Below are 23,097 nucleotides of genomic sequence, written 5' to 3' on the forward strand. Positions count from 1 at the left end.
ATCATATTGCTAGGTTGTTCCCACTATTTCCATGCCTCTCTCTGTCCCCAGTGGAAGACAAGCAGGGCTCTCAGAAGTGGATGAGGGTAGCATGAAGTAGAGGAAAGAACATGGGCTGTGGGTCAGACAGACCTGTGTTCAAACCCTTCCCTGACCATCCTCGGGGTGAGTGGAGGAGTTTATACCTCTCTAGTATAAGAGAGACGACAGCACCTATATCCTGGAGATCGGAGGACACAAGGTTTGGGAAACGCTGACTTAACCAAGAATCAGCTCTCATTACATGTCTATTCCTTCCTTTCTCCTTTGAATGGCTTTTCATAGCACCTTTCAATGCGTTGACTGAATCCTTTCGGCCAGGCCTTGTTCTCCAGCTGTGGAATTACTGAAACCTAGGATGCCTGGCCTGGAAGGCACCTTAGCCATCCCCAAGCACTAGCTTCCCACTCTACAGATGAAAACACTGAGGTTCAGAGTGGTTCAGGAGCTTGCTTGCCTAGAGTAATATCCAGCAGGCATCTACTGAGGGCTTGCTATGTGCTAGGTGTTGCATATTTAATGCTTACAACAGCCTATGAGAGCTACTCTTTTTTTAAAATAATTTTTTATTTTTCAATTAGTTGACATACAACATTGTATTAGTTTCAGGTGTGTCTGCAGCCCAGCGCTTAGACATTATATAACTTACTACGTGGTCAACTTTACCTTTTACAGCTGAGACATGAAGAAAGATTGGGACAGTTAACCTACACTATGCCACTCAAGGCCATGCCTGTCTTCAGTGAGGAAACTACAGCGGTGACTAAAACGGACTCTCCAAGTTTGACCTTTTTTTCTATTTGAGGATGCCTTTCCAACGCCCTCCATGGAACAGTTTACCTCAAACTTATTACACATCCTTTGAGACCCAGAAAGCTCCTTAATTAAATTCGTGAGAGCATCATTTACAGAGAAACACCCAGAACTTTAAAAATGTTTTTTTTTTAAGAAAATGAAGGGTTTATTTTTTTAGAGCACTTTATTTGCTTGTTGAAGGACATCTTGGTTGCTTCCAAGCAATTATGAACAAAAGCTGTTTTAATCATTTGTGTGCAGGTTTTGTGTGGTAGAAATAATTTTTCTTTGGCAGCTAGAATGACTTATCCAGCTTTAGGAATACTCCCAACTTTTCCAATTATGCTCACTTGCTATGATGTGGTTTGCATCATCTGCCACGCACAGGGACCCCTTGCTGCCCCAAGCACATACTCCCCTGTTTGAGGAGGAACAATCTACATCACGTTGCTGGCAGAACTCTGGAGCCTGGGAAACTCTCAGGGCCTCAGTTTACACAATGCCCCCTGGATGCCCAGACTTGGTTAGATTTAGAACTCATCACTCCCAGGAACAATTAGCAACCATGGAAACTTGACCCAAAGAGGACCTCACACAAAGGATTCTGGAATGCTGCAGGCCATTCATGGCATTTTGGGCACAGGTAAGATTCTGAGTGACTTTCAATCCCACTGTTCCTTCTTCCAAAGTTGGCTCAGGAAAGAACAATTTCTCAACAGCTACACACACACACACACACACACACACACACGACACTATTGCCGTCCACCTCGGTAACCAAACCACACTTGACCTTCCTGTTCCCCAGCTCAGGTCAGCCCACCCAGCCAGGGGTCAGGAGGGCTGGGCAGTGGGTTTCTCTGACACTCTCACTCCCCTCTTTGTTTTCCATGCTCCTCCCATAACTGTGGCAGGTCTCTTACTTATAGTCAATCTGACCCCATAACCCTCAGGGTGGTTCTACTTTTCTGAACACAACCTGGCTGAAACATATTGTTACTCAAACACACATGAAGTCGGTCTTCATTTATTTCCTGTGACCCATGTGGAGCCCCCATTCCTGTCAATGATGGGAGTGGGGTGGGATGCTACTTTAACTTGCCAAAGAAAGACATTTCTGTCTCATAGTTTAAAACAGTAATTTCTGGGTTAATTTAAGCTGTTCTGCATTCTCTCCGTCTTTACTTTTTCTGGGGGCAATGTCCCTGGGCTCTAGGGGAAAGGTGCCCGTCTTTCCGGCAGGACAGCCCCTCCCATGTGCTGACTCCGAGTCCGTGGCTCACCCAGACTGTCCCGGGATGCCCTGAGCAGCTCTCCCTTGAGATGTGGCCAAGTCCACACTGTCCTTTGGGTGGATGGCGGAACACCAAGGCCCCTGACATTTGCCTCCACTGATGAGGTGGCCACCGTGCCTGACCTCATTTCCTGACAGCCCACCTGTCCTCTCAGCATCCCCCCCCCCGCCACCCCACCAGGGCACTCTGGGTTCCTGAATTCCATGCCAAGGCTGTGGGGCAATCAGGGTGCTACTTCAGGACCATGTAGGGGGCTCCCACAAGGGTCTGGGAAATCCACATGCAGGGAGGAAAAGGCTTCCAGAAGCCTCCAGAAGGTTGGTGAGCACGTAGTGGGAACGCAGACATGCCCTGGGAAAGCCAGGGTCTGAGATGAGGTTTCTGAGGTGGAACAGTTCTAGGAGTAGACAGGCACGGGGGCATTCCCTGGGAGGGAGGAGTGTAAGTGGAGTACAGGGAGAGTCTACTGATTAGAGAAACCAAACCCCTCTGGTGCGCCTGGGGGAGGGTTCAAGGGGAGCAGCTGGGAAGCCTTGGGGTTTAGGGGAAATGCAAAAGGAAGCTTAGGAGAGTGGAACAATCGTGGACTTTATAAGTCAACCTCCTGAGTTTACATCCTGGGTCTAAGGCCAAAGTCAGATCCTTCCTTTGAGCCTCACTTCCCCGAGGTGCTAAATGGGGACATTGCCACCCCTTCTGCAGGACAAGCTGAGGTGTTCAGCATACAGCAGGTATTCGGTAGAGTGAAGTCCATCATTAGCTGCACTCGTCTCTCATCATTAGCTGTCAACTGTTAGAAAGGAAACACTCATTAAAAACACTCTACTGTATTTCCTTAAGAAGCCCCCTCACTGTGCCTTGGATCCAGAGGATGTACTTACTTATTGTAGTCATTCCTACTTCTGACTTTTTTGTTCTCTTATTAAAGCAGTAATGCATCTTATAATTTATGGTACCTTGAATCCAGGAAATGCATGATTTATTTCCAGTTCATGTAGGTGCAAGGCTATGAGATACATTCTGGTGTTCCTTTTTCTCTCGGTTTGCTGCTAGATGGCAGAGAGCAACTGAACTTCACACAACACTCTGAAGTATTTCTTTAAATACTTCACCTGATGAAACCATAGGCTTCTTGCAGGCCAGGACCATGTAGTAATAATGCTCTCTGTATAGGACATAGCCTAGTGCCAGGTCCAATATATACATATGCTAAGATTTTATTTATTTTTAGAGAGAGGGGGAGGGAGGGAGGGAGAAAAAGAGGGAGAAAAATATCGATGTGAGAGAGAAACATCTATTGGTTGCCTCTCTTATGTGCCCCAACTGGGGACTGAACACGCAACACAGGCATGTGCCCTCATCAGGAATCGAATCAATGAAATTTTCGCTTTGTGGGTCACCACCCAACAAACCGATCCACACTGGTCAGGGCTGCAGTAGATGTCTTTCTAATAAGGGATTTAAAGGTTGAACTTGGAGAAGAGAAAGATGCACTGAATTTACGATGCATGTCAAGTAAATAAAAGACTAAGAAAAATATTAAGAGAGAGAGATGCCTCTATTATGGAGAGAGTGTGAGAAGGGATTAGCATGAAACAGTAGCACAGAGGATTCCAGTGAGACGTAAGGAACAACTTCCTGATATGGAGGCCGTGAGCATGAGTGGATAAAAAGAATGATAATGGTCCCTTTCCTGGCTTTCATGGGTTGGGGAAGTACCACTGAAGGCAAGGTTAGGGTAGCCGAACTTCCAAGTTTGTTTTCATTCTCTTTGAGGATGAATGTGTTTTCCTTATTGCAAATCCTCGTTCTTTTCCCCACGGGTGAGAGTTCGCCTTGACAGGTTGGACTTCAAAGCATGTCACAACTGATCTTGAGCATCACGGGCGGGGGTGAACTTTTGTGTACACAGAAAGCGGAGAAGCTGCAGAAGCTGTGGTCTCCCCAGGGTTCAGAGACCGAGTGAACTGGGGACTCTCCCCACTGTCCACAATCTGGTCTGTTTCAAACACCACCTGAGTTTTTTATAAACCCAAAAAACAAAGAAAACTTGTTTTGCACTAAAGGAAAAAGAAATCAAACCAAGCCAACGACAGCTTTACCTGACCTTTAAAACCCTGCAAGCCTCGGGGCTGTTGGCTGTGCCAGGTGGTAACTGTGCTCTTTGAGAAGCAGGGCTCCTCCGCCAGGCTGCACTGGCCTTGTTTGTTGCTCGTTGCTAAGGGACCGCTAAGGAGATTAGCCCATCATAGATCACAGGTGAATGGAAATTTCTGCCCTGTGCTTTTATTTGCGGTGATGAAAAAATAATTTAGGGTATTTTAGAGGGGGAGCAGAACAATCCTTTTCTGCGTCTTTGCCTCTTGAATTGTGTTTAAAGAGCCTCTTCCTGTCCCAACAGACCCAAAGACGAGAGGAGACGATAAATGGTTTTCTGCTGTCCTGAAGCACCCCTCACTCTTGGCTTGTCTCTTCTTCCTGTCGTCCTTTCTTTGGCCAGGGCTGCATGTCTGATGGTGGAGGAGGCATGGGACAAGTCACCTGGCTGGATGTATGGCATACCTGCCATAACCCACAGCTTACTCCCCCATAAAAATGGGAGATAACAATAGGATGTATTTCTAGGATTGCGGTGAAGATAAAGATAGACAATAGGATGACACAAGCTTAGTTAGCATAGTGCCTGACCCTACACGGTGCCCAGGAAACATCACATGCTATTTTTATCACCACCACTATCCTTTCTCTGTTGTATTTTCCTAAAGGGAAATGCATGGTTATTTTCCTCTCTTCCAGACTGATTGCAGTCACAACAGTTTTTGACCAGGGTGGGGACCACTGAGTGAGAAAGGCCACTGTGCCTGAATGCTGCAGCTGGCAGGGTGTGCCCTGGAACCACACCCCAGTGAGCTCTACCTTTGCTCTTCAGAAAAGTGGGCCATGGAGCCAGCTGTGGCCGATGCAGTCAGGAAGCTGGGACGGATGCACTAGTCCACGTTCCCACGTATCCATGCAATTACTAAAACAATTCAGGAGTCTTGCTGTCTGGTAACTTGAAAGTGCCTCTTTAACCCACCTGTAGCATTGCACAGAGCTGATTTTTAATGAGCTCTATCAGTAACCTGCTGCTTACAATTTTTACATGATAAACAATTCTGTGATGAACAACTACCTGGTCAAAATTATAATATTATCTCTTGAGGTGAAATCTTAGAAGCCAAGTTGCAGAGTCTGGTGATCTTTGAGAACCACTCGCATTATCACAGGCTGTATGTGGTAGCAGGCGCTCTTCATTCCCCATGCCCAGGGCCATGTTAGGGTCGGGGGGATAAGAACTGGAGAATTGGTTTCTCGTGATGTTCCTTCTACTTCTTTTATAGTTTTTCTCAGTTCACCCTGCTTCTCTTTCCTAGCCCCTTGATTGGTACTTAAAGCCAGATATTACTGGCGTATGGGAGAGGGGAAAATCCTGTTTCTCTTCATTTCTATTTCATCCCAGATGTTGATGGTGGATCTCTAAACTGAATTTTTAAGACTTTACTCCCTGATATAGCAAGAAAAATGTGGATGATACTGTCCTTTCTGAGAATGCTCCAGACTGCATGTGTGTTTTATTTCTCTTCATTTGCAAGGGGCACTTCTGGATGAAAAAGCCCATTCCTTGGGAAAACATGAATCCCCGCCTATCTCTGAGCCATGGATGTAGCTGCTCTCAGAGACATGGGGAGAACGCTTCGTGTGTCTTTTCCTTCTGTATCCACTTCCAACTCAACGCCTCTTTCCAGGGCACCATTTCATTGTATATGATTTCATCTCAGAGAAACAATGTAAGCGCATCCTAAACTCTAAAGATATGCGCACTGACATATTTGAGGGAAGAGTGTGTTTCAGGCTATACCTTTATTTGAAATTCATAAAAAGTTAAGATGGATTGATGGACAGATAGAGAAATGGGTGGGCAGGTAGACACGTGATAAAGCCATCGCGGTAAAATGACAGTGTTGGAAGGCAGGTGATGGGAGTATGGACGTTCACTGAAAATTCGTTCAGATTTGCTTGTGTGTGAAGTTTCCCAACAGAACGTGGGGAAAAATGTCCAGTGACACAAGGCATGCCATTCAGTTAATTTCAATAGTACTGCTTTCTTTAAGGGCAGTTCCACAACAACAAAGAGTAACTGAACGCCTGCCACGTATAAAGTGTTGTTTTATGTACTGAGAATAAGGGATGAATTAAGACAATGTTCTTGGTTCAGAAAGCTGGTAATTTCACAAGGGACACCAAAGTGAAATCCAGCTTTCATGGGGGCAAACATATGTCAATGGTTTTCTGAAGTAGTCTAATTTCAAATACATTTATTATTTTTAAATGTAAGGGATTCATTGAGTAAGTGCCTCGATATTATTTTGATTGCTTGACTTAGTAACATTTTTTATATAAATAAATGTACAGGTCAGAAAAAAGAAATCTTCTGCCAAATGCTATATTTCAATTTTGTTTAGGGAAACATTTTTGCCATAACTGTATCTACTTTTCTGCTGGTTTGGTGTCCTTATTGACATAACATTTAAAATTTACTTGACAGCAAGGAAAAAGGCACTGGTCCATACATAAATCAATGAAGAGCCAGAGGAAAAACAATAAGAGGTTAATATTTAACATTCACAGGGGTTGGAGTTACCTCCCACTTTCTCCTGCTCTCTTCAGAATTTCCTGCCTGCAGCCCACCCTTCAGGACAGCCTGAGGATTCCTTCCGAAAACCTGATGGTCAGATGGTCCTGCGCGGGATTTTTCAGGGGCTCTCTATTGACTAGACTCTGCTCCCCCAGCGTTAGCCTGTGGTCTGCACCCGCCTTCTCATCCATACCCTACGCTGTGTCCAGGGCCCCTCACTTTTCAAATACTGGTGCTCTCACCTGTGTGATGTCTCTATCAAGCTGATCCACATTCATGCTGTCTTCACTCTTCATGGAAAGCCCACCTCTCTGACACTACTTAGATATTCCACATCCGGGACCTCATCTAGAAATTCATCTTCCAAGCAGCCTTGTCATTTTCTCTCTTCGATGTTGTTCATTATCGGCTGTATTGGTTTTCAGAGTACCGTGTTTGTAGCTACCGCCTATGCTTCCGTGCCGGCCCCTGGAGGGCAAGTTTATTCATCTTGGAAGAAATGTGAAGCCACTGAACTACTCTGCACAAATGTTTCCTTCATTGAATTTAGTTCGGCAGGAAAAGTCAACATCTATTCTTAAAATCAACCCACACCAGGCTGAGTGTGTTATCTGGGAAGCCACAGGCCAGGATCATTTCCACCAAAGTGCAGCATTTCTGATCTTCAGAAAGACGTTTGTATTTTGCTAGGAGAGGAGCAGGTTTTATTAAACTTCCGTAATTTAGACATCATTTTCCAGGCAGTCCCAAAGCATATTACACTTTGTCTGGGAGAAACTCACTTAGCAAAGGCAGTTGGCAAAGGTAAATATTGGCTTTGTGAGTTTCCCTTGCTTATGAACTTACTTAAATTGCTTCGTTTTTTTCTTTCCTCGCTTTGATACAGGTGGACCTTGCATCTTTTGCTGGGTACACAGTACCATCTGGTGGCCAGAGAGCATATAACACTCACTCCCATGCCCCAGAGTCCATGGTTTGGGGAAGTGCCGAGGTTTAGATACCTGTGCTTCTGCTGTTCCATCTATTTCTGTCATTCAGAGGATCTGCATGTGGAGGAACATGAACATAACAGGTCAATGTTCAGGTCATAGTTTACTGCTAAAGCAACTCAACTTGGGCTTCAGCTAGCAGGAGCATATTTAGAAGATTTTATGATTGTATTTTGTGCATGTCCTCATTTTTCCATAGCAGTATCCCCAAGGGCTACACCCAATTCACTTCCCCCTATGGCGTGGTATTGAACATGGTATCAATTTGAATCTTGCATAGGCTATGGTGTTTTCCCTGAGAATAAAATCCAGGTACAACTGCAGTGACTGACACACCTCGAGGTTGATCCAGCAGGGCCCAACTCAAGAGGACTGTGTCACCAAACTTTCTGCTAGAAGACACTGAAAGCAGCAGAGGAGGGGAAGCTGGGCACCCGGGTTCCATCCTAAGGTCAGCCTTGGGCAACAGGAGGGGATAACAACACAAAGTGAGCTGGGGACCTTTGCTGCTGCCAGCAGTCCCCAGGCCCACAATTCAGGGGCCGCGCCACCAGCTGTGCTTTCGCTTCGGTCACCTTTGAGGTTCCTCTGAAGGCTCGTTGGAGCTACAGGCTTCTCATTCAGGCTGCTTTCAACCCAGGCTTAATTGTCGTTACTGTGAAAAGTAATGTGTATTATTAATCAAATAGTTGGGCAAAAAATTCATGACTTTCACGGGGAAAAAAGTAGCACAGCTTTTCAAGCTCAGTCTGTGTGTGTACTGGGTATTATTATGGGCTAAGTTGTTTCCTCAAAGTCATGAGTTGAAATTCTAACCACCAAGTACTTCAGAATCTGACTATATGTGGGGCTAAGTTGTTTATGGAGGTAATTAAGTTAAAATGAGGTTGTCAGGATGGAGGAGGAAGTTGGGCATAGATGACCCCCGGAGGAAGGCCCTGAGAAGGTACTGGGGGAAGAGGGACATCTGGGAGCCAGACAGAGAGGCCTCAGAAGAAACCAGCTCTGTCAACACCTTACACTTGAAATTCTAGCCCCCAGAATTGTAAGGAAGTGAATGTCTTGTTTGAACCACCCAGTCAGTGACACTTTGTATGGCAGCCAGAGCAAGTTAACACAGCGGGATTTTTTAAAAAATTATTTTACTTTTGAGTTTAGAGAGAGGGAAATGTAGGGAGAAAAAGAGGGACAGAATCATCAATTGGTTGCCTTTAGTAGGTGCGGGGACCGAAGCTGCAACACAGGCATGTGCCCTGATCAGGGATCTAACCTGTGACCTTTTGGTTTGTGGGACAATGCCCAACCAGCTAAGCCACACCAACCAGGGGCTAATACAGTGAGATTTTCAAAGGGAGAGTTCTTATGATTTGCACAAATGATTCATTATTTAGAAACTGAATGCTGGTGTCAGTGATGGTCCAGAGGAAGCAGGTAGAAGTGAGGAGTTCAGTGGATCATATACAAAAGCTGAGCTCAAGGGGTGGTCCTTGTCCTGGATTCAGGCTGGCAGCAGTCGGGGAAGGGGGGCAGCCAGCACCAACAGGCCTCCAGGAGCACGGAGAGCGAGGAGGTCCTGGACCTCAGAGAGGAAGCTGCTGTTTAGAGAGAGGCCCGCAGAGAGGGACACGAGACTAAACAACCGACCTGATTTGTCTCCTTCTCACCAATCTCCAGCCAATGCCTACCACTGGCCAAGACCGACTAGAGGCCCGAGGGCTCTGATGCCCGTTGAAGCATCGGTAAAGGACTAGCTCCTGGGGCGTGGAGTGGGGTGCACAGGCGTGGAGAGTGGATAAGAGGAGGCACATGGGAAACCTGGGGCCGAGGGCCTATCTGGATTTTTAGCCGAGGTCCACATTCCTCATATCATATCTGAAGATGGCTCCTGGGTTGGTGGGGAGTTGGTGGGGGGGTCTGTTATCTGACCAATGAGTCCATTTAGACTCAGAACTGGACTTGATACAGGTTTTAGAATATTTATGCCAATAACACACTAAAGCCAGTGGGTGGTGGTGGGGTTGGGGGTGGGGGTGAGGGGAGTCTGCTGGAAGGTGTGGGGGAAGGGAGGCAACGCTGGTGGACCGCTTGGTTAGAACATGGGTGTGAGGATCAGGGACCTAATGACAGCAAGGTCCACAAAGCAGATGTTCAAGATTTACGTACAGTTTTGGTGAAGTAGAATACGTAAAGGTAGGCTGTGATATTAAAGATACATAGTATAATTTCCACAGCTATGTTGCCAAAAATACATCTTTCCATAGTGGTGGAAATGGCCCGTATTTGTGCTGTCCAGTGGGCCACCGCTTACCACACAGAGGGTAGCCCCGGAGCAGCGGTTTTCGGCCCAGGTGCTGCGGGAGCTTCTACAGCGTGCGGTGCCCCATGGTTTAGTCAGGGACACTGCCCTCTGTTCCCTCAGACTGTCACATACAGGAATGATAACAGCCAGCACAAGAGCCATCAGTGTGAACAAATCAAAGTTATACCCTTTTTTTTGTCAGATTGGCAAAAATATATTTTTTGGTGTGCTACACAATTTTAATAGTTTATGTGTGCTGTGGGATGAAAAAATTTGAAAATCACTGCTGTAGAGTGTAAGAACAGATCTAAAATAGGAAAAAATTTTCTTTTCCTGGTGACAAAGGGAGAATTTCCTTCCCCTCTCCCGTCTTAGTGTTTTGTTAAAAAAACCAAAAAAGCAAAAAAAGCCTTGTCATTGTTCTTTCTCTGCCTCTTTCAGATGGTCCACACACCTTTTTAAAACTGCCAGCTTTACAAGATGGAACGTCTTTCTCAAGGGCCTGAGGCTCATCTCTTTGAACATCAAGGGAGATCGCACCCCTGTCTCCTCTCCATGGCTGCCTGGACCCCAACTGTGGCCAGCCTCCTGTCACAGAGATACTAGACATTTCATTATCTCTTTGGATAAAGGCAGTCAGCACACACAATGATCCCCCCAACTGCCAGGTGAATTTATGATGAGCTATGGTACTAGGAAGTCTCATCTGAGGACAGGTTCTCATGTATCTTGGTGTGAACAGGTGTATAATGGCTGTATCTGCCTGGCTATACAAAAATGTGAGATTTTTATCTTTGCCATTTCTGTATGAGGTGTCTGTGATGCATGTATCATTCTGGTTTAATGTGTATTCAATAATAAAATTGTTTTCTCTATGTTTGTGTCATCTTTCTAGGTGGGCAGGAGATTTTGTTCTTGATTACATTTCCGTAACAAGAACCACCAGTTACAGAATGAACACAAGGAGGCAGGGTTAAAAGGTCAGCAGAGCAGTTACAGTGGAACCTAGAAGACACAACACACGGAGGCAGGCAGGACAGGGGCAGAGAAGGGAAGGAACAGATGGGACCGAGAGACAACACAGACGAAGGTGGTAGGCTGGAACTTGCCCACAGGAATAGCTGCTGTTAAGTAGATTAAAACCTTCCAGGAAATATCAGAGATTGTTATAGTGGACCAGAAGGCAAGACCTATCTAGATATTTACAAGGAACACATTCCAAAGGCACAGACAGGTGCAGAGTAAGAAGATCAGAGACACACAAACACTAGGCATGAGAAAGCCGGTGTGGTGATACCGACTTCAACACTGAGAATATAACCAGAGAGAGACAGAGACATTACACAATGATACAAGGGCCAGTTCTGGGGGGAGCACACAATAATCCTAAATGTATTTGTGCCTAATAACACAGGTATAACATGTTTCAAAACACTTAATGGAGCAATGGGCAAAGCCACAATGTTGGAGATTTTAACATCCTCTTTAATAAAAAAAAAAAGTAGAGAAAACAAGTAGTAATGATGGAGAGGATATGAACTACACTTAATGAAACCAAGAAATTTTGAAATGTTAAAGAGTTAATAATCTGAAAGTTATCTGAAATACATGATTTCTAGGCAATACTTGATAAGCAGTATTTTCTTGTATAAATTTTGATGTAGCGATGACTGGAATATGGTCGGCAGGTTCATGAAATCAACCAAAAGTTGCCCCCGTGTGCTACCCGGGGAGGCCCCGGGCTCACAGCAGGGTAGCACCGTCTTCATGCCGGAGGGTGTCTCGGTGTGCCAGTGTCGCCATTTATTAACGTGACATCATGGTACAGCCAGGAACTTTGATCTTTGCCCCTGTAAACTATGACAAGCAGCTAAAACAGCCCTTCAACATTGGTTGAATTTCATTTTATCTTTTTGGGTCAGACATGCAAGCTCTCTGCAGCCGGTCCGACGGGTACCTCCAGTGTTACATTCTGGACAGGAAGTCAACTTCGGTCTCTTAAGAAGAAAGTTGCCAGACTCAGCAAACAGAAATAGAGCGCTCTCAGTTAAATCTGAATTCCAGGTTCCAGATAACTCTTTACTAAGGGACATACACTGTAAAAACCTACTCAATATTGACCTGAAACTCAAATTTAACTAGGTCTTCTTATGTTCTACCCTGCTTGCAAGGGGAATGTGCTCCCCCAAGGGGCTGGCTGAGCTGCACATCAGCAGTTCTAATTAAAATACCAAAGTCCACCCCGCACCTGCCCTCAGGACGCGACCTCCTGCCCTCAGGACGTGACCCGCGGCTCTCGACCACCAGCTACATTCCTTGTAAAACAGGACAGAGCAATAAAAAGATACAGGCAAAGAGTTGCTCTAAAGGTCATTTATTTAATTTAAATATTTTGATGACACACAAATATAGTTTTTTCCAGGAATAAATGTAAAAATGAATACAAATCACCCTTTTGGGAACAAAGAAATCATTTAGAAAATGTGATTTCATGAGACACATTTGACAGGCTAGAGTTTTCAAGGCTGCTCCAGGAAGCTTAAGACTACGTTTTGTTCGAAGTACTGTCATTTTTACCTTTCACACAGTAGTGGCATTCCTGCTGCATTCCTGGCAAAGTGCAACTACTAAGTCTATACTGAAAAGAAACTAACAACACTTACTAAGTAGAGAGTACAAAATTTAGATGGAAGAAGGACCTTCACTTTGGCCACGGACTTATGATATCTGAAAATATTTGTCTTTTACTCCTAGTCTGTGGGAGCAAAAAGTGTCAATATTTTACATTACACAATTCAAGTCAACAATATTTCTATAAATGTGCTATAAAAATAAATTTTTAAAGATTCCATTCCCTAAGCAAAATATTTGGAAAACTCACAAAATTACACAGTATTTAAAATCTATGAAAATTATTTTGTTGTGAAGAATATTTATATAAATTGTTACTCATAGGCACGTATACTTTGCAACTTGAAATAATTTTTCAAGGAGCAATAGAAATAAAATCTATTTATTTGGTCAAAACACCCAAATCACTTTTCAGAAAGGGGCAAGCGTGACATACAAATTCACATTGATTACATATTTGATGTGTTAAGTTTGTGACAGAGTAAAATCATAATTTCAAACTCATCATTACAGAAGTGATAAGTTCCTTCCATGTTTTAAAATCGTAAATTAAAGAGAATGGCTTCTATCATCCAGTTTAATTCTACAACTACTGCTTTGGCATCCATGTTAGACACTGAGGATTAATAACAGCATTGAAATAAGCATGGTTCTTCTCACAGTGTATATGGTCTAGTGGTCAATTTAGCTGTACAAAATTAGAATATATCCTGAGGTTTTATAAATAGTATAGTATTGCTATAAAAAGTGATTTTATATTTATGAATTTTCCCCTGGATTATTCAACTGAATTGGAAGTATTCAATATTCTCATTATTGAGAGACAAAGGGAAGATATAATGTTATTTTTAAGGTCACACAACACACACAGTTACATGCACAGAAACATATGTGTTTTTACCACATCAATGTTCCAAAATTCGATCACCCTCACACAGACGGGAAGGCCTCTGGTCTTGAGGAAAACAAGCGCAGCATCACCCGAACTGTGTCTGTGTCTTTGAATAAATGAGTGCTGACAAGCTGCTGGTGCGGTAAGAACGGGCTGAGAAGAGCAACGTGCAACGCTGGCACGGTGTGCAGAGGCCCCGAAGGCTTCGTGATTGCTCTACTGTATGGCTGGTGAACTGGGCGCTCTGTGTTGTGCTGGGAAATCCTTAGAAGCCAGGCTTACTCTCTGTTTAACTTGCTTTGTGAATGTTGTGTGGCCACAACTCACCGAAAGGCACTTAAGACACAGCGTCATGGTGACGCCCTTGGGAAGTCCAAGGGCATTTCTGAAGTACTCTCCTGGATGCTGAGAGAGCAAGGTCCATGTCTGCCAGTGACTGAGAAGGTTTTCCTTTTGTGTATGTACCTCTTATGTCTGTAAGCAGCAAGGAAAGGCAGGTCCATTGAAAACATGAACTCACTCGCTGCTTGTTCAGCTCTGGGTCCAACTGTGGCTGACCATTTAGGAGAAAGAATGCTGCACTGTGCTGTGCTTGGAGACTCTGGTGGACGACGTGGTTACAGTAGAGCTAGAATGCCCAGACTCCTGGAAACCGAAATTTGGCAGAGGGCCAGGGACTCCAGCTCCAGAAACTACGGTCTTTCCGGCCGTCATGGAGGTTTCAGCAGCAGGCGGGTAACTGGATTGCAGGGTGGAAGCGGGTGTTAGCACCCTTTCTGTCACCGTCACGTTCTGCCCTGCTGCTGCACTGGACGTGGCCAGAGTGGGCTGCACACCTGAGCTGGCAGTAAGGAAGCTCTCTCTCTCCCTGACCATAACATAATGCCCATCTGGCAGGTGCTGAGTGCCTTCCAGAGGACCGGACAGGCCCCCATTAGGCTGCACAACCCTCTCAGTAACCATGACATTACCCTCATTAGCATAATGCTGGTCTACCAAGGTAGCAGCTGGGGCATACACCCGCTCTGTCACAATAAGTCCCTGTGGCTGTCTGGGGCCCAGGATCACAGTGCTTGGTGGTGGCACAGTGGAACCTGTGGCAAAGGTTTCTGTCACCATGACACCACCAGAAGCCAATGAATTAGGGAGCAGTGTAGCTACCTTTTGACCCTGCTTAGAAGACACAGACCTTTCAGTGACTGTTTCCTGAGTTATTTGCTCTGCATTAGCTTCATGCAAATGTTTTGGAACTTGGAAGCCACTACCAGAGGAGTAGGTATTCTGTGAATTAACCCTTGTTTGCTCGGAGAGTGTATGTGTTTGCTTGGAGAGTGTATGTGAAGCTGTTTCTCTCTCAGGTATTGGCCTCTGCTCCATTTCCACATCCATATCTATTTTTTGACCCAAGCAAACTTCAGCTAGTGTCTTGAACTTAAACCCTAAATCATTCAAGAAGTGGTCATCTAGCTCTCCTTCAATGAAACTGCAACAACCAATGGAACCATGTGGGGACTCAGTTTCTTCCTGAGAATAAACCAGAAGGCAATCTTTGGCTGTGTGATTGTCATCTTCTTCGGTACAACAGGCAGCTTTCTAAAATGGAAATAAAAACAGAGGCATATGATTGGTGACACACCTTCACTGAAGAACAAGGCGACATTCCTGTGCAAAACGCACAGCCTGAGTCTAAATGCAAGGAGACATCAGAGAAACCCAAACTGAAGGACATTCTACGCCACAGCTGCCAGCAGCCTTAAAAATATTAATATTGTAAAAGATATGAAAGGCTGAGAGGAGACTGATCCAGATTAAGGGAGATTAAAATGTCACAACTAAATGAGACGCAGGACTGGGCCGGGCCCTGGACAGGAAAAACAAACGCTATGTAAGACGTCATCATGGTTGGCTGGGTACACCGCTGTTTGGATGTGTCACTGCCACATCTCTAAGTTTGCTCACTGTGTTGTGGTCGTGTGAGAGAACGTGCGAGTGCCCGTGTGCATGTGTGTGTGTGAGACCAGAAGACAGGGTGGGTCGTTGTGGCTCTAGGTGCTAACGTTTGGGTCACCTGGGTAAAGAGTACGCGGGAGTTCAAAATTTCTTTTCTTGCCTACTTTCTGATCAGTTTGAAACACTTTCTGAATTAAAAGCTGCATGTGCATATGTAACCAAGGCTGCCTAGAGCAGGGTTGGAGCAGAGAGGAAAAACGCATCAGGATACAACAAAGAGGGCACCAGAATGGAGCTGCACAGGGAAACACAAAGGGGAGGCTAAGCGGTTTCCCCTCCTGACACTGACATATCCCTTTCTCCCGGTCAAGGTAATACTTAGGGGGCGGGCAGATGACATGAAGAGAAGGATGTAGAAGGAAAGAGAAAGTGGGAAAGCACTCCAGTAATGTGTAACCATTTAGGGGAGAGAGGACAGAAATTAACAGGCCTCCATGGAAGACATCACCTTACTTCTCTTAACTGTCCTCCAGATGAGTGTCACTCCGACTCTGCCCATGGGACACACGGACTTTGTTCTCAAGAAAGGCACCCAGTTCTGCTCCTAATTCTTAATTCTGGAAGTGAGCTTCCGGACTGTAACCCATCATCTTTCCTGCAACTTTCCTCCTAATTTTTTATGAACCACCTCCACAGCGAAGCCAAGTGCTCTCATTCAGAAGACAACACTTAAATGGACATCACAGATTGTGTTTTTTAGGTCTATTTAAAGTGTGGGGAGAGATTATACTTTCTGCCCCACTGCCATCCGGCTTGGTCTATGTGACTTGCTCTGGCCAATGAAATTGGAGTGCAAAAAAGGCAGGGGCTTTAGGAACCACTGCAAGATTCTATGTTGCTATGTTCCCTGCACCCCAAGGATGGCAGCTTCCCAGGTACAGTCTGCTCTCTCTGCCTCTTGGAATGAAGAGCAGAAATGCATTTGGAGGCAAAAACATGAATGTGAAAAAACCTTTGTGAGAAGTCAGATTGTGGGGTCATATCTCTCTTCCCTCATTAACTGTAAGCATTCTCATAAACAAAAAAACCCCCGATGTCCTGTCCAGATCTGAGGCAATGATCACCCTAATAGTACCACATTAGCGTATAAATGGTTTTTCCCCTTGTACCTAAAAACCAACACTTACCTCAATGAAATAACTTCTTAAGAATTCCTCGTTCACTGCAGTAGCAGCTGCTCGAACTCCAGCCATGTCTCTGAAAGCCCCCGTGGCTCTTGTGGTCCTTATGGTTTCACCGCCTATGACAGCTCCTGCTGTCCCTGTCACTTGGGTGGCACCCCCAGAAAGGTGGCTTCGGTGTTCTTCCCACCTCCCATCCACCTCGGACATGTCATGCTGCACTCTGGTAAAGGAAGCCGAGCTACTCCCTTTCACGGTGGACTCCTTGACTACTCCGGCCCCTACTCCAACTCTTGTGCCACTGCCCACTGCTACACTCTCTCTGTGATCCGCCGTCAGAAGTGATGGCACCACCTGTGAGAGCAAATACAGTTGAGAACTGAGCCGGAAGGATGAAGGGTCAGCACGTTTGTAGGATCTGAGCTAAGTGGGCATACAATGGGAATAAGCTATTTCCGCAAAAGCAAATTAGGATAACTGCTTTGGGTGGACTGACTTCTGTTTGAGGCTTCTGAAGAGCCATTCTACCTTCCTGTTTTGTTAGATGATTATCATCCAAAAGGAAAACAAGTTATTTAAATATAGACTCGGCTCATTTATTCTATTGGCACCAATTGTATTTCAACTTTCCTCTAACATTTAATGTCTTCTTTTTGGTTATACAATTGTTATTTTTTTATCTAACTGGATGCATGTTCATCCTAAATGTAAACTATACTTTTAAGACTCTATTGCCTCTAGAAATTGCCACCCAATGAAGTTCTAGTTAGTGTGAGTTCAAGCAGAGTGGAAACGGAGAATGCACGTTTTGGGATGTGTTCTTCAAGAGCGGATCTTCACTTTTCTCCTATCGGCTTTTTGGAATGTGGGCACAGCAGGCAGTGCCTGTCTGGAGCATGAAGACAGCAGAGAATGGAACTCATCCATGGAGGAACAATGAGGAAAAAGAAGCCTGCAGCCATCATGATGGTCTTGGACCGCCCATATATATATTTAAGCCACTGTTATTCTGAGTTCTCTGACACTTGGTGCTGATCACATCCTACGAGATATGATGCTTACTACAGATGGTGATGAGAGGCCCAGGGTGAAGATGCAATAAAGAGACAGTAGGAGGTGGTTGTTATGCAGGTAGAACAGGGGATTTTGTGATCTTTTACAACTGTTATGGGTGGTGGGCATACCTCTGCCAACCCTATGTATTAAGGGAAGTGAAAATGCAGAAATACCTGGTTTTGAAATACTGTTAATAATAAATATTTTTATCCTAAATCTCTACACACTCTTGCTCTGTCTAACTTTTGCTTTGCATTCTCTGCAACATGAGACCTATCACAGAACAGCAACACCACCTCAACTCTGCCCTGGCAACAAGCACAAAATAGGTTTTACTCAAAGGCATGTGAATGAAATCCGTAAGGCCCACTTTACTCTCTCATGACCTAAAATGTTAGAAACACTTCCCAAGGCCTGTTTAAAATAAGAAAAGGGGACAACTTCCACTGATATCTGATTATCTGACCTTGTCTTCCGGTGGTGCCCCTTCATTATTCCAAGGATGTAGCATCTCTATGGTGCCAGGAATGGGGGCAAAGCCTTTGGCGCCCTTTCCACAATGGCACATCAGCAGAAGAAGGGGTACGACTGGAACAAAACAAAATTAAACACAAATAAAAGGTGAGTCCTGAACTCTTTAAAAATGTATGTTACATAATTTTGCAATTTGCGTATCACTTCCTAGAGTTCAGCCTTCACTTATTACAGCATTATTTCTATTTTTCTTTTCTTCACCCCGATCCGACCTCATCTGCTTGTCTGGGGGCAGCACACCAAAGTCGACAGGCAGGATGAGGGAGCCGGGCAGGTTCAGAGGCCTCGTCCCTCATTAAGAGGCTGAGTGTGGTTACTGGGTGGGATGCCCAGTCCATAGTATCCAAACCATCAAAACCAACTTAAAGGTTAAACTTTTTGTCTTTTTAAACCACTTTAATTTTTAATATGAGAATATTTACTATCCAAAATAAAAATATTTATGTGTTAAAAAATCAAAAGCTTCTCAAGGTAGAAAACATTTTCCCTATGTTCAAGCACACTGGAACTTCTATTCTTTACCAGTTCATCCGACAGTAGATTTTGGCAAAAGGCCAACTCACTGAGGTACAAGTTGACTATTTGCTAAACAATTCTATAGTAAACCCTTAGAATAGATCTAGAGTTCAGTCCAATCTCAGAGCTCCCTCCTTAAATTTGATTCTACCTCCAGGAGGAAGTGAAGGCCAGTGTTGGCCTCTAGATCCGGGTAGTATTGAATTAATTACACCCTGCAAGCAGTGGGCCCCAAATCACAACAGGTTTTATTGCCACTCCCATTTGGCATCTTCCAGTGACGAAGTGACTACCCCCTAGACTCTTTATGCACAACCGTTGACAACACAGTCACAACTACTGTGAATAATGAAAAGACTGAAATCAGCCTGTGGCAATCCAATATTTACACAAATTCAACAAACATTTATCAAGTGTGTACCACGTGACAAATACCCAAAAGGCCCTGGGGAATGTGCGATGAGAAGGTGGTGCAAGGAATCCCCACATAAAAGATGCAGCCCCAGCTCCAGGACCTCCCTGCAAACTTGGGAAGCTGAGACAAGTCGTTTGCTGTTCTGTGCCTGTATCATAAAGTAGAAAGATGGTATAAAAGTACACTGTACATTGTTGAGTGCTATGCATTCAACTGCACATCTGCTGATGGCTTTAACCAGCTCTTCCTCTGTCACAGAGAGCTGGGGCTACCTCGAAGATGGTCCTCTGCCCATGCTCAGTGGTCAAGTGGAGTGTTGACCACGTGACCCCGGGCTGCAGTCCTGTGTTCTTTCATGAAAGGGAACCTGAGGTCTTTGGAGAACATGCAGGGCAGGCAGGACTGGCTGTCACTGTGAGGGGGCATGGACGCACTCAGAGGTCTCACTACTGTTGGCTCAGGTGAAGAGCAAACCCAACAGAGTATATGGGGCGGGGGAGGGTGGCTCTGACAAGTTGAATGTGCAAAGCAAAGATCAATGAACATAAAATAAGTTCATAAAATAACGCTGTGTCCATAATCCAAATTCATGCAGCAAACCAGGTCTGTGCGCCTCCTGTGGGCAAGGCTTGTTCTAGGCATTGGGCACTAGAGACAACATCCCTCCCTCGCAGAGATTATTGAAATGGGGGCACTGATTAAGTGAAGTAAGTCAGTCAGAGAAAGACAAGTACCACATGATTTCACTTATATGTAGAACCTAAAGAACAATATAAATGAATAAACAAAACAGAAATGGACTCACAGATCCAGAGGACAGACTGATGGTTGCCAGAGGGAGGAAGGTGGGGGGATGGGTGAAGAAGGGGGAAGGACTGAGAAGTACAGACTGGGTGTCCACAGAATAGTCATGGGGGGTGTAACATACAGCACAGGAAACAGAGCCAATAATATTGTAATGACTATACTTGGTGCCAGGAGCGTGCTGGAAATATTAGGGGGGACACTTTGTAATGTATATGATTGTCTAACCACTATGCTGTCCACCTGAAACTAACACAAAATATTATTGGAAACTAACACAAAATATTATTGAATATAGACTGTAACTTAAAAAAACTTTTTAATAAAAAAAATTTAGCCCTGGCCAGGTAGCTCAGTTGGTTAGAGCATTATCCTGACATGCCAATGTTGCAGGTTCGATCTCTGGTCAAGGCACATACAAGAAGCAAACAATGAATGCATAAACAAATAAGTAGAACAACAAGCTGATGTTTCTCTCTCCTTCTCTCTCTCTAAAATCAATCAATAAAAAGAAAAACAAAAAAAATGGGGACACCAACAAGGTCTATGTTAAAAGGTGGCGGAAGATCATGCATAATAACCTTGGTTATTTAAATGAGGAAATAACACATTTTTATAACAAAGTTCTCAGACTTCCGGCAAGATGGAGGAATAGGTGGACGCACCGTACCTCCTCGTACAACCAAGATTAGAAAAACAATAATTTACAATCAGAATAACACCCAGATCCGGCAGAGGATTTATCTGAATGGAAGTCAGGCAGCCAAGAAGTTGAGGTAGACCCGTTCATCCGGACTGGTAGGAGAAGAAGAGCCAGGCCGGCACGGGGCTGGCTCGGGTCCGCAGCGCGCGGAGGTCGGGGGGGGAAAGTTTGGCGCGAAATCGGCGCGACAGCCATCCGGGGCGCAAGAACGCAGCGGTGATCCCTGAGTACGCAAGCTGTGGCTGGCAGACCCAGAGGGGTAGCGATTGTGGACCAGGGCAGAACTCGCTACCGGAAGCCCAGACGAGGGTCTGGGTCCAGGAGGACAGAACTATCGACATTATTTTCTCCCGTCCCGCTCCCGCCCCGCCCCCACATATAACGTCACAATCTAGCGACTGGGGTGCCCAGCCCCAGTGAACACCTAAGGCTCCACCCCCCACCGTAACAAGAGCAACCAGACTGGAAAAAAAAAAAGAGAGACAGGGGAAAAATATGTTTTCAACAGAGCAGATCAGTCCCCCAGGACTCATCCTTTTGAGCGACCAAGAAATAGCCAATCTATCAGATGCACAGTTCAAAACACTGGTGATCAGAAAGCTCACAGAACTGGTTGATTTTGGGTGCAATTTAGATGAAAGGATGCAGGTTACCATAAAAGAGATGCAGGAAGATACACAGAGGAGAGCCATTAGTGAAAGGAAGGAATCTGAGTCTCAAAACAATACAGTGGCCCAGAAGGAAGATAGAATCAACCAAGCAGGAAAGCATGATGAAATAAGAATTCAAAAAATTGAGGAAAAGCTTAAGAGCATCCAAGACATCTTTAAACGTTCCAATATCCGAATTATAGGGGTACCAGAATCAGAAGGGGAAAAGCAACAAATTGAGCACATATTTGAACAAATAGTAAAAGAGAACTTCCCCAATCTGGCAAAGGGAACAGTCTTCCAAGAAATACAAGAAGGAGGAATAGGTGGGCGCACCGTACCTCCTCGCACAACCAAGAACAGAGCAACAATAATTTACAACAATGATTTGCAGTCATAATATCAGAACTGTCAGAGGATTTATCTAAATGGAAGACGGACAGCCTAGAAGTTGAAGTAGACCCGTACATCCAGACTGGTAGGGGACTACGAGCCGAGCGAGCAGGCGTGGGGCTGGCGCGGGTCGCAGGCGCGCGGAGGTCGGGGGAAATTTGGCGCAGAATCGCGCGACAGCAATCCGGGACACAGGAGCGAGCGCAGTGGTGTAGCGGTGATCCCTGAGTACGCAAGCGGCGGCTGGGGGAATCAGTGGGGGCAGCGACTGGGGATCAGGGCAGAGCTCACAGCCCAGAAGCCCAGGGAAGTGTCTGACTCCAGGAGAACGGAAGGGTCGCCATTGATCCCTCCTGTCCCCGCTCCCGCCCCTGCCCCCCACATATAACGTCACAAGCTAGCGACTGGGGCGCCCAGCACCGGTGAACACCTAAGGCTCCGCCCCCCACCGTAACAAGAGCGACCAGACCGGAGAAAAAATAAATAAATAAGTAAAATAATAGGAGAGACGGGGAAAGACGTAAGATATGTTTCCAGCAGAACAGATCAAACCCCCAGGACTCATCCTTTTGAGTGACCAAGAAATAGCCAATCTATCAGATGCACAGTTCAAAACACTGGTGATCAGGAAGCTCACGGAACTGGTGGATTTTGGATCCAAATTACATGAAAAAATGCAGATTACCATAAAAGGGATGCAGGAAGACACACGGAGAAGAGCCAATTGTGAAAGGAAGGAATCTGAATCTCAAAACAACACAGTGGACCAGAAGGAAGATAGAATCAACCAAGCAGGAGAGCATGATGAAATAAGAATTCAAAAAATCGAAGAAAAGCTTAAGACCATCGAGGACACCTTTAAACGTTCCAACATCCGAATTATAGGGGTACCAGAAGGGGAAGACCAACAAGTGGAAAAGTTATTTGAACAAATAATAAAGGAGAACTTCCCCAAACTGGCAAAGGGAACAGTCTTCCAAGAAATCCAAGGAGCGCAGAGAGCCCCAAAGAAGTTGGACCCAAGAAGAAACACACCAAGGCACATCAGAATTACATTAGCCAAGGTAAAAACGAAGGAGAGAATCCTAGAAGCAGCAAGAGGTAAGGGGACAGTCACCTACAAAGGAGTTCCCATCAGACTGTCAGCTGATTTCTCCAAAGAGACCTTACAGGCAAGAAGGGGCTGGAAAGAAATATTCCAAGTCATGAAAGACAAGGACCTACATCCCAGATTGCTCTATCCAGCAAAGCTCTCATTTGGAATGGAAGGGCAGAAAAAG

At 45.1% G+C, this 23,097-nt stretch overlaps 1 protein-coding gene across 1 annotated transcript in view; it reads right to left on the bottom strand.

The window, feature by feature from the left end:
• Nucleotides 1–12,469: 12,469 nt before the first annotated feature.
• Nucleotides 12,470–23,097, bottom strand: part of DSG2 (desmoglein 2) — a 39,639-nt gene continuing 29,011 nt past the window's right edge. Inside the window, exons 13-15 of the mRNA XM_028524351.2 lie at nt 18,269–18,390; nt 16,753–17,100; nt 12,470–15,208 (exon numbers count right to left, since the gene is read on the bottom strand). Coding sequence (XP_028380152.1) covers nt 14,177–15,208; nt 16,753–17,100; nt 18,269–18,390 — 1,502 coding nt within the window. The 3' untranslated portion in view covers nt 12,470–14,176. The remainder of the gene's footprint in view (nt 15,209–16,752; nt 17,101–18,268; nt 18,391–23,097) is intronic.

The sequence above is a fragment of the Phyllostomus discolor genome, chromosome 9, assembly GCF_004126475.2.
Source record: "Phyllostomus discolor isolate MPI-MPIP mPhyDis1 chromosome 9, mPhyDis1.pri.v3, whole genome shotgun sequence".
NCBI classification, from domain to species: Eukaryota; Metazoa; Chordata; class Mammalia; order Chiroptera; family Phyllostomidae; genus Phyllostomus; species Phyllostomus discolor.